This window comes from Labrus mixtus, chromosome 3 (genome assembly GCF_963584025.1).
Source record: "Labrus mixtus chromosome 3, fLabMix1.1, whole genome shotgun sequence".
In the NCBI taxonomy this organism is placed as follows: domain Eukaryota; kingdom Metazoa; phylum Chordata; class Actinopteri; order Labriformes; family Labridae; genus Labrus; species Labrus mixtus.
This window is the reverse complement of record NC_083614.1, coordinates 10,908,565-10,921,288: the sequence shown is the minus strand read 5'-3', so window position 1 is coordinate 10,921,288 and position 12,724 is coordinate 10,908,565. Positions and strand designations below refer to the sequence as shown.

Genomic DNA, 12,724 nt, shown 5'->3' with positions numbered 1-12,724 from the left:
TCTCTCCAAGTCTTCTCATCCTTTTTGCTCACAACCGAGCTCGTACGATGTCAGGGGCTAAAGCTTTAAAGTACACCCTTTGCTTTGTTCCACCCTAATCATCCAAATGTAACACAGTTTAATGCGGCTAATTCTGCTCCTAACAGCGGGCTCGCCATTCTTCTTCCTCGGATCTCATATTTGACTGATGCAACTACACTTAAAACGAAAAGAAGAAGCAGTATGGCATCAAAACTAGATTTCTACTGTAAATGTATTCTCATAATGTTGTTTTATAGTGTGATTATGGGAATAAATCAGATGTGATTTAAAAGCCAAATCAACATTCTGTCCATCACACTAACAAGAACCCTTTTAATCATTTCTAAAGGCAAGTGTCCCATTCAGTTTTTGGTTCTATTTAATTTCCCCAGCTGTCAGTAAGTGCACTCACACATTAATATTCACAAAATCAAGGCAAACACTCACCTACAGCGAAACAACCGTGAAGCGCTAACCTGAATTCAAATTAAAGTTTTAATAAAGCATCGCTTTTTCATAAAATCGTCAAACCTAATATGGCACTTTTTTATATTATGAGATTTTCATCCGGATAAATCACACACGTCTTACCTCAACATGACAGTTTAGATTGCCACTCTTACATGTTGACAGTCCATCGCCTGGAGGAAAATTAAAACCCGACACATTGGCTATCCTGTTTCATTAACACCTATATGAAATTCAAAAATGGATTAATAAATAAATAAAGCAACGTTCTGCAATCAACACAAACATGTCACTGCCTTCATGTTGAAAAATGAACGGTTTGACGCCTCAAACTAACAAGGTTTCCATGTTGAAAAAGCCAGTGAGCCAAGATGACTAAATTTAGAAAAAAAAATATTAAAGGGGAGGCAAAAGCCCCCCCCCCCCCCCCCCCTTAAAAAGTATTAAAATTGCATCTCTGCTTGTCACCTTCAATTTGTTATCTAATCAGTCCTACTGCCTTCTCCACCTCCTCCTCTTCCTCTTCTTCCTCCCCCCTTTCCCTCCAGACATCAGGGAGAGTGGAAGCCCCAAGCCGGTGATGGTTTTCATCCACGGGGGCTCCTACATGGAAGGAACTGGGAATATGTTTGACGGCAGCATCCTGGCCAGCTATGGAAATGTGATTGTCATAACTGTCAACTACCGGCTGGGCGTCCTAGGTAAGGAACCTGCTGTAAAGTGTGATGAACAGCCATTGTTGACTTGCTTATATATTTACATTTGTTCTTCTTTATTGGTGATTCCAGTAGCTTAGCATGGCAGCTATAGCCTATTGGGACTTGTTAGTTTCTTTCTTTCTTTCTTGGAGCGGTTTTAGCTTAGCATAGAGGCTAATGATATGAGGACTTCTAGCAAAATAACTTCCTTTTGTTAGTGGGGATTCTATTCGCTTAACATAGAGGCTTTTGTTATCAGTGCTTTGTACAACATGTCTTCCTTGTGTCATTGGTTTTCTATTAGCTTAGCATAGAGTAAAAAGATATGGGGCCTTCTTACAAAACATATTCATTTTGATATTGGTGATTCCATTAGCTTAGAATAGAGGCTAATGATATGACGCCTTCTTACAAAATGTCTTCCTTTCGTTATTGGTGGTTCTATAAGCCTAGCATAGAGGCTAGCATTATAAGCACTCCATACAATATGTCTTCTTTTTGTTATTGGTGTGTCAATTAGCTTAGCATAGAGGCTAGTGTTATAAGGCCTTTGTACAATATGTCTTCCTTTTGTTATTGGGGATTCTTTCAGCTTAGCTTTGAAGTTAATGTTAAACTGACTTTATTTCTGTCCTTCTTTACTGGTGATTCTGTTAGCTTAGCATGGTGGCTAATGCTATTGGGACTTCTTACTTTGTTTTCCTTCTCTTATTGTTGTTACCATTAGAAACACCCTCTCTCTCTCTCTCTCTCTTTCTTGGTGATTCTATGTGTTGTTGCTAGAATTGTACAATGACTTTAGCTTAGCTTGAAACTAATAGTGGGTGTTTTCTTTACATTGTTTCTTTGCTGCATTGCTGTTTCTTTTCTAACATTATTCTACCCTTGGTCATTCTGTTGATGGTGATATGGTACATTCTAATGCTGGTTGTATTACATGAAGCTTAAGTGTGTTTCTTGCTCAAATTGAATATGAGCTCCTCACGTTGTTTCATTCGTCGTTGCTAATGCTAACGACGGGACTGGTTTCTGCGGCTGACGTCTGCTCTCACTGCTGGAAAATGAATCTGTGCTTCGTTGATATTCTTCCTTGATATTATAGTATGAAGATCAAAGACAAAAGTAGACTTGCAATAATACATATCTTTTCTTTTATTTAGTAGCTTTTAATGAATCATGTCAATGTCTTCCTTGATCTTCAGTTCCTCTCCCTCGTCTGTTTTATCTAATCTCATTCCTTTCCTTCTGCATACGGCTGTCACTGCTTTACCCAGAGGGCAGGTATATATATATCGTGACATATAACAGAGACAAAGGTTCGCTGCCCCTGTCCTGAATGAGATTATGTTGTCATTTGTTTGGATGGAAGGCACAGATTCCATTTATGTGTTTCTTTTGTTTAATTTCTTTCTCTTTTCTTATTAAACTGTAGCAGAAGGAAGATATGGGACAATATCCGCCTTTCACTCAACTAAAATACAGTTAGTCTTGGGGGGCTTGTGTGTGTGTTTGCATATATTTGTGTGAGCGTGTGCATAAAGAATGCGCATAAAGGCTTAAAGGCGAGTCTTTGAGATGCTGATTGCAGAAAACAGGAGAAACACGACATTATTTTCACTGCAGGAGGTCTGCTGTAGCTCTGTATTCCCTAATCAGTTGTTCAGGCTCTGATCTCTGTTGTGTGACTTTCAGTATATATAGTTGAAATTGTAAATCCTGAATATCAGAGAAAAATCCTGATACTTTGTCATGTATCTGATCTGATAAAACACTCTGATTTCCCTGATAGCTAAAAAATCAGGTCCAAGAAAGTTGAACCAAAATAAAAATGTTCCAGACATAGACGCCAGTGGAGCAATTGCAGTTCACGTCTCTTGGAGATATAACTGTCAGTCCGCCGCTGACTGGATGGACAACCTCCCTCAGCAACCTTCAAGCCCTGCCAAAACCACACAAGTGGATATTAAACAAGTACTCCATCATCTGTAATTACCAATCATTCATTTCTTTTCAATACCCACTTATTCCTTCTCTCGTCCATGGGGGAGCAGGATGCTTTCTCCTGTGTGCAGGAGGAACACATTTTTTAAAAGAGAGCTGTGTACAATATATTGTGGCGAGCATGAAGGAGAAATACCTGCATTTAATTTAAGAGAAATTTCTGAGCATGTGCATCAGAAATGAGATTTAAGTCCCTAACCCCGCTGTTGCCTTGCTGCAACAGTGCTGAACTTGTAAACATTCGTGATACACAACGTGACCTTTGTTAAATTGTAATCGCTAAAGTATTACACACAGATACTGACATGGATTAGTGGGGAAAAAAAAGAAAACCATTCAGAAAATAACTCCAGCATCACTGCCATTTTCACATTACATGTTGGAAAAAAAGCAAAAGCTATAAAGACACGACAGAAAAAACAATAAAATAAATCCCCATGTGCAGATTATAATTATTTTATTATCCATATCTCACTTTCTCTCTTTCTGATGTGCGAGCCCCCATAAGTGCCGCGGGTCTCACGGCGTTGTGGGAAACTGTATCCCTGCTGGTTAACATGAGGCGCCGCTGTTTGCTCCCAGATTAGACTCTATGTGTTTGTGTTTACCCCCCTGGCAACGGGAAAAAGCATACGGCTTTACCTCGCCAAACATACGAGTGTGTGTGTGTGTGTGTGTGTGTGTGTGTGTGTGTGAGTGACAGGCAGAGAGTGTGTACTCAGCTACAGTGGGTGTAAGGCTCATAACCGCTGGGCTCTCCAGTCAGTCATCCAGTTTTGACTTGAGTGTACAAGTGAGTTCATTAAGTAGCTTCACTGGCAAAAACAGCTTTCTTAAAAATCCTAGAAGCCCAGAACCCAGGATAGTGAAGAAAAAAAATGTGTCCTTTATAAATACAGTACTGTGTAATTATAGAAGTGGGTCAAATTGTTCTATCACCAACAGGACATCATCAAGATTGGTCCAGTATTTGATATCCAGGCTTGGGGCTTTAAAGTGTCTTTGTATTAGAGCCTGACCGATAAATTGGGCGGTCGATATTAGCATATCACATGACTAATGGTGGTTAATCTTATCTCTATTATGTGCCGATATAACTAGGTTTATCAAATTTAAGTTACTTTACTTACTTTCTTCTTCTTTATAGATCCATGGCAGATACCGGCTGATATATATCCTTATCGCAATTTTCTCTCTTTCTCTAAAATTGGTATCGACCCCAAATATTCCATATTTATATTACATTGGTTTATTTTCCAATTCAAGAAACCTCTAAACTGTGAATTAATTGGGCAAAATGTCATACCATAATATTCAAAATTCTAAGGTATTTCCCAGCATTCTGGATACCCCAAATAATAACTAACTAGATGATTACCAGCCGTGCTTAGATTTTTTTCAAACGTACTCTCTGATGTTATTATTAAGTACGGTTTAAAATAATGCAAACTTTCACTCTATGAATGTCTATGGCATTTGTCTTCATGCATGCATTTTGCTGGAACACTATAAAAATATATACTTTTGATAAAAGTAGAAAGATGTGTCATATCTAAAACACTGCAAACTATGCCTTTATTTATATTTGGTATATGCACAGACTAATCAATGAAGCTTTATACCTGATAGTGTAATGTTAAGGTATCTTGTTGACCAATCATGTTGTTCTGCTGTTAAATTCATTGACTGCTTCTCTTTAACACTTGAACTGGTCTTAATGGGATTTAAAAACCTCAGTCAAAGTGGAACAAAGAACCAAGAGGGGTTATCTGGAATCACATGTTGAACACTGCTTTCACATTCAGAAAAAAGGTTTTTTCACAAAATCACTTTAGGTCTTGAAAATACTTGTGAATGGCCACCATATGAAAAGTCCTTTATGTTGGTGTCTTTGTAAAAAAAAAAAAAAAAAAGGTCTTTAGGGGAACCAGGGTTGACCGTGCATGAGAATGAATGGATTAATGAAGGTGTGCCGTATCCAGGAGGAACCCCAACGTATTACTCATCTCAAAATTATAATTTCCAAAATCCTCCTAGACCGTGGTGTAGAATCCTTTCTTCATTTATAACTTTTAACAATCTCCCAGACACATAATTATGTCTTCTAGCTGGCCTGGATGCCTCCGTAGGTTGAAGTGTGTGGTTAACCTTCCCAAGCCAGCCACTGCTGCACCTGTTGGCTTGGGGGATGCTACTTTGCTGACAGAACTCCCTACCCTCGCACCAGTGATTTCTCTCCTTGGCTTAGTGTTGGCTTTGTGTTTCTGTTAGAGCCAAAGCTTTGCAAGAAGCCATTAGTGGCTTTAAATATGCAGGGCTGCTGATGTGAAGCTGTATTTATTGTTTAAGGGCCTTGGCTACAATGGATTTGGCCATGGGGCACGTATATAGTATGCTTCTGTCAGTGTGTTTCCACTTGTGTGTGTGTGTGTGTGTGTGTGTGTGTGTGTTTAATAAATAAGGAGTTTCTGCCGTGTGCAGATTAATGATATGTGTCAAAATGTCATTAATAAGGGTTGCAAGACTTTCTATCTGTTTTGTGTCACTCCTCCAAAATCACAGCCGTTGGGATGGTTTTGTTTGTGTCAATTACTTAAACGAGTGTCCTATCATCCAAATATATTATTAAGATTTTCAGACAGGTGATAAATGAGGCCTTTCAGAGGGAATGTCATTATATTTTTGAAGGCCTGTGTTGCTTTTGATACCTCGCTATCTAGCACCCACATCGGTCCACTGGTCCAACATGCACCATAGTGGTTTTCTGACCCACTCAAGACCTCAAAACATTGATTCCAACTGCCAATACTTGAATCCAATACCTCCAGAGGGCTTGTTTGTTGTACTTCCAAACAGCCGACTGTGCCTTTAAGGCCAGGCCCTCCACAGTGTTGAGTTTGTTTGGGCCCAGCCAAAACCTTTAATCATGCTGATTGATGAGGTGCATTTCCCTGACTCAAACCTTCTCCAAATACCCCTTCCATTCCAGCCATACATCAGCCATTCAGCCAATTCATCAAGCCTCTGATTGTTTTAAGATATACCTGGCCAGTAAAATATCCATTTCTCTGCACGGCACTGTGCTTCTCTAACTCTGCCCCTTTTTTTATTTTAGCACCACAATCACTTCTAAGCAGCCCCGGCTTTAGGGACCATACAGGGACAGGGAGCAGGGAAACACAAGGCACATTTCAGAATCTCAAAATGAATTGATACAACTGATTTAATTTGGTTTATATCATAGTCACTGCGCAGTAAATTAGTAGCCCTTGTTTGTATTTGAGTTAAAGTGGAATCAAATACATTTGATGACTCTCAGAACCCTTTGAGTAATTAATAATGTAAAGTGAGTAGGTTGTTATAGCCGAATGGAAGTCCAGCAGGGGGCAGGACATGAAGCACAGGGGTCTTGTCTCGCTCTGAAGGGGTTCAAGTGGAAAAACAACACACTCGCAATATCTTCCCGCTTATGACAACTTAACAAATAGCTTATTTGACAATTTGCCAATAATTAAAATGTCTTCTGTTAAACGCACAGTATGTTAATTCCACAAATTATTTCAATTCACAGGATGTACACTCCCGCTAAGAATCAAGTCATCCAGCTTGCATGTCTTTAATTGTATCCAAATTAGGATTGTGTGTGTGTGTGTTAGCTTAAGGAGCAATTCTTCTCACACAGGCTTTATCCCTAATGTTTACCCTTTCTCAAATATTACACCTCCACCCCCCACCCCCTCCTCTCTCTCATATATCTTCTTTCCTTTTCTCTTCTCAACAGTAATTGGCCTTTCTCGTTCCCGTTAGTTTTTGTCCTGCTGGCTAAATGTTGAGGACCATTATTTTCATTCTTTTCTTAATTTCATTATCCCTGAAACAAATACCCCGATGATTTTGTTTCATTACTCTTTCTTTGCCTCCACGCCATCTCTCCTTTCCTCCCCCCCCCCCCCCAGTACTTCCCTTCTTCCTTGCTATTAGCCCTAACACAGCTTGCTCCGGAGCTCATGGAACGCTTCAGACTCTTAAAGTGCTTCTCTTGATGAGTGGGTTATTAGTAATTTAGAAAGGGGAGTAATCATTAACAACTTTGGGATTTGTGTCAGCATTCATTCGATTTGAACCACCTGTTGAGACCAGCATCACCTATACTGATGAATCCAGAGGTTTCCAAAGCTGAGTATTTATGAGTGATGTTAAAACTGTGGTGTTCAGCTTTTTATTAGTTATTGTAACGTTGCAAATAATTCACCAAGCCATTTGATGCCCTCTTTTGCCCTCTAAAGCTTTTTATTTTTTATAATCTATTCCAGTTGTGGCAAAAAAAACAAAGATTTCTCCATGCTTCAAAACAGGCAGGGAGCATAATTTAGCTTTAAGAGTTTCAGTTTTTCAGATATCTAAGGGAGTGAGTGAAAATCACTTCAGCATTGTCTGTGTCCATAATCCTGAAGGTCACCAATGTCCTTACCAATGTTTGTTTTTTCCTCTATGAGAAACCAATTAGTAAGTGAGCCCTTTAACTCTTTATTAGTAAGTCTTCTTTGCTGAATGCTTATAATTGTCTGTTTCTACACCATTGATGGTACATAAGATGTGGACACAGCCCTCATTACGTCACCTATCTGTTTGAGGAAAGCATTTTTTAATAGCTTCCAATTTAAAGTAGTGATGCTCTTCAGCCTCCAGTGGCCTTTAGAGGAACTGCAGATCTAAGACGTGTCAAGTTTCCTGCATTTTAAAACCTTTCTCTTTGCACCCAAGATCAGAACATTGAACCTTAACATAACCTCTACAGTTTTTTGTGTTGGTGTTTGTGAGGGTATGGATTTCATGAAACATTTGCAACCTTTGCAATACTGCTTGGCTGCCCTGTCCTGTGATTTTGTCTTATGAAGCTCAAACATGTCTGCAGCTACTTAAGGGCAGAGCGAACATTGATGTCTGGACACATACACACTACACAGACACATTTGATGATCACTACAATGATTTCTGACTTGGACTGTCCTACTGTGTGACAAGAATCCACTTTCAAGAGTATTATTGAAATTTCAGGTTATTCTAGATTCATACCAAGTATGTTTTTACACTTGAACTTGGTTAGGACTGATACTGGTGTACATTCTGCGAAGCCCTCACTGCGCTGGGTCCCTTTTCTACAATAAAGAGCCCACATGAGCTATTTCACTGTGAGAGATTGCTGTAGAATCAAACATCAGACCAAACAGAGACACATAACATGATCAGACACCATAGCTTTCCATCAGAGATGGTGTGAAATCGGCCCAAATGCGCCATCAGAATACAGTCTGCTCCAGTCAGCACGGTCCATATTTGGTACGATAATTTGATTACAGAAGTGTTTTTCCCCAATCAAAAGTTGGAATGGGAGCTCTTATTTAGCTTTTGAAATCCGTCTTCATATTGGATGTTATCATCATTTGGTTTTCCAGTTGAAATTTCTATCCTGTAATGTTCTGAATGTTGTTCCAGCCTTGGTAAGAAAACAATTTAGAGTCAACACTAAGTCCTTGTGATAAGCCACAGTTTGAATACTATTTATGCATGGCTAATGGGTGCTAATATGTTGTTTAGCAGCATTGTCAGACCAAAGCTTTTTAATCTTTAGAAATTGGACCAAATTACCTACCCACAGTGTTGTTATCTTGTAGCTCAAACCACCTTCCGCCTTTCATAAAACCCTGATTCCTTTGGCAGTATCCTGGAATTATGGCCCAGTAGTCTCCTGGCCATTGCATGGTTCTTTCCGTCTGCCATTGCTTAGTTTGTTTGTGCTCTGCTCATTTGGCTCAGTGCTGTTGGTATAATGTTTTATTCATTGAGTGGGCTGCAATGACAGTGGAAGCTATGCTATGCTAATGGTGTTCTGGCAAGAACAGGCTTGGCTAGTGAGGTTTACAGCAGCTCTGCTGATGCGTCAGGAATCGGATTAATCTGGCCAAGGCCCGGACAACAGTCGACCATCTGGGCGCACTCAACAGCGCCAGGCGTCTGTAGTCATAACTTTAGCCACTTGCCACCCAACCTATCATTATGCTCAAAATAATATGCAACTTTCATGAATTATCTGTTTTGCATGGCCAGGGCCACGGTCACGTTCCAATACGCTCTCTTTCAAAGGATGATTCCTGTAATCAACCAATTAATGCACATGAATGTGTTACTGGTTTCATTTAGCCATTTGTTTTAGCAGCCATGTTGGCAGTGCAGAGCAGAGCTGCACCCTCTTATTCTAATTAATTAAAATAAGCAGCTGCCGCACACCAGCCGCCTGCACGGCATGCACATGCATCATTTGGAGATCCACGCTGTGATGATCAATTTTCAATTTGAGATACATTAATAAAGTTTGATCAAACAGTTCCGAATCAAGTTACCCATTTCAACATTTGTATTCAATGTTGGCTGAAAAGGCCAGCAAGCACATTAATTAAGTCAACAGCTGCTTCCAAAAGAAAAAAAACAGAACACCTCCTGAGCATGCATGTCAACTGATCAATCTCCAGGGGAACTCTGCGAACGTCATATACTGATGAAGGCAGTGTGATGTGGTCAAAAGCTTTGGAAAAATAAATGTCCAGTTGTATTTAATTTGTCAAAATTGGATCCAAGGCCAAGAATAAACTTTAAAAAAACAACTCTAATTTGAAGTGGTATTACTAAATCCTGAGCAATTGAAAGACTCCAAAGTGTCTATCATCCTTTTACAGACCAATCCAAGGAAACAAAACAATGGGATTTAATTCTGCAAGACATACATGCACCATAACCCCATGTGCCTAAATGAAGCCAGTATCTACACTACACTACTGCATGTGCATGCTCACACTCTGAACTAACACACTACTGTTCTACTATTTTAATAACTTCTTCACTCACAGAACACTTAAAGTATGAAATGACTAAATGACTGAAAATACTAACAAATAACCTTCTAACTGATAGCAATGCTTTCTACTAAAATATTACTAATTCTACTAATATGAAATATACTAACCAAACCGCAGAATGTGAATGCTAAATGGTCTAAGCTAATAACTTAGTTTCCATTCTTCCTCTAATCACGTTTCTGCCCTGTAAGGTCTGAAAACTCATACAGCTAGCACGCTATAGTCACAATGCAGCTCTGCAGCCTACTTGGAAAATGTTGTCTTTTTGAAGATAAGCTACAGACATTCAAAACTGTTTGATATGTCTACAATTCATATTGAAATGATCCAATCATTAGTATGAGCTTTCAGAAATGGCCAGGCTGTCTTCTTCTCTGTCACTTTGCATTGTTGTCTCTTGTTCCTGTTTCTTTGCATGCCTTCTGTCTGCCTTGTTTAGTCAATCAAGAAACCAAAATGTAATATTCTAGGTTGCTGTTACTGGTGGAGTTCCACATTTAATTAGATATTCAATATATTTGACTTTACAAACATCCAATATACTTGAATATACTTGAAAATATAACTCTACTTATTTTTAGATCGGACACTGAGTCCAATCCAACTGGTCTCTACATCCGCTTTGTTGCAGGGGAGCAGAGACTTATCCCAGCATGCATTGGGTGAGAAGCCAATTGCACACTTGACAGGTTACTAGACCTACCATTCATAATTTTAAATGTACCTCACTGGTGAATTCGATTTGGTGAACCAACACATGGTTATCTGGTTCACATGAAAGAAGAAATATCTTAATTATGATTCTTGCTATTAAAACGTACATCACTGTTTCCCCCCCTGGAGCTGTTGTTCTGAACATTTTTGACTTCTGACTCCTCAAAATGAAGTTATGTTAATCCCCAGCCCCTTGAGCTGGAGGCTGCTCTGTGGTGCACAGTTCAACTAGGGGGAAATTCCGACTCTGAGATATTTTTAATTTGCAATAAATTGATATGATAATTCATCTCAGTAAACATGTTTTTGGTTTTTTTTACAATGTTGTGCACTTGACAATTCCCTGCTCCCCTTACTTATCCACAGCTCTATTTTAACTTCAACTGAATCAGATTTTAATGAAGTCAAATCCACAACATGTACAAATGTATCTGAGTCAATACACTTGAGCTTAGCCATGTGATTCCTTTGCAGATGCAGGCTTTCAATTGAGATATTCACACGTGACTGTTGGCCTGGCAGGGGTCAAGGGTGCCAGCTGATTGGCTACAGGTTGGTTGGAGGCTGCCTGGCTGGGCAGGGGAGCAGGGGGCAGATGGAGAGATGGGTAGAGGAACAAACAGAGATTACACCCCTCCACTGTGAGCTATTACTAGGCACCTCACTGAAAACTGCATGTGTAGATACTGTATCTGTATCTGTGTACGCACCCCCAGTGACTGTGTTATTTATTGATCAAAGCTTTGGCCTCTGCTTGGTGAGAATGCGTGCTGCAGCATGAGTGTGTGTGCTTGTGCGCGTATGTGGCTCGCCTGAGTGTGAGCAATGGGGCGAGCTCAGCAGATGGACATGTGTTGCAGCAGGATCAAAGTGTGTAACACCTCTGATCACGGCAAACTACATATGTAGGGGAGTGGACTAGTCCAGTCTCTGAACAACTGTCTATCTGTGTGATGGTATTTTTAAACCCAAACTTTTTCTTTTTTTTTCACTGACAACTGCCTCATTCAGTTCTATTACCCGGCTGGTCTGATGTAGCTCCGGGTAAGTCTGGTTTTGATGCTCTACAGCCCCACTGAAAACTCACCATGCTATCTTCACACCAAATAAAACCATCGGCAACAAGCAATAAAGAAGAAGACAGAGAGACGGAGAGAGAGAGAACGATGAAGAGAAAATGTGATTTAGGACTCAACGGGGGTCCTCCGCCCTGCACGACATGAGCCATCTGATTGGTTATCAGCACGAGCCACAAATCTGCCGTCGCCATATTTTTAGAGGTCAGATTGGAGCGCCTTGCTGCGACACCAGGCAGCCACGGAGGGAGAGCAGCATGAGACTGTGTAAGAGTGTAAAAGAGATAAATGGTGTGAAGGCATTTGAGGGCAAGATGGACATTAATTTGGTCAAAATGTGGCTTCTTTATATGTGCTATTAGACAGTCGCACGATGTGTGTCTGAAAGAGAGGGTCAGTCCCAACAGTATGTTTTAAATTAATACATTTTAATGATATTTCACTTATCCACTTCAGCTCATCATTAATTCAAATGTTGCATTTATCATTTTGAAATACAGGCTGGTGTTGGTTATCAGCCTGGTTTCCAGGCATCAATTGTCTTAATTTAAGTTTCCTATGTGAAAAAAAGGTTTGGGTGTTTAAGTCAAATGATGCATAGACATGTAGTATTAATTCATAATTGAATCTGACATTAATGTCTTGTACATGACTACAAAAATATGCTTATCCACATAATGCCCAGTATTGTAGGGGTACATGACCGAAATTTGATATTGATTCATTTGCCCTCATTTGGAAAAAAAATAAAAATGTTTTGCATGACTTGCAGTCCAGGTTCCATTTTATTAAAGATCACCTGCTTTGTGGGGCTGAAGGAGGATCCTTTCAA

General features: G+C 39.7%; 1 protein-coding gene across 1 annotated transcript in view; it reads left to right on the top strand.

Moving 5' to 3' along the window:
- Positions 1-5,772, top strand: part of LOC132958416 (neuroligin-1-like) — a 155,979-nt gene extending 150,207 nt beyond the window's left edge. Inside the window, exon 4 of the mRNA XM_061031233.1 lies at positions 1,038-5,772. Within this exon, the coding sequence (XP_060887216.1) occupies positions 1,038-1,285 (248 nt within the window). The 3' untranslated portion in view covers positions 1,286-5,772. The remainder of the gene's footprint in view (positions 1-1,037) is intronic.
- Positions 5,773-12,724: the final 6,952 nt, after the last annotated feature.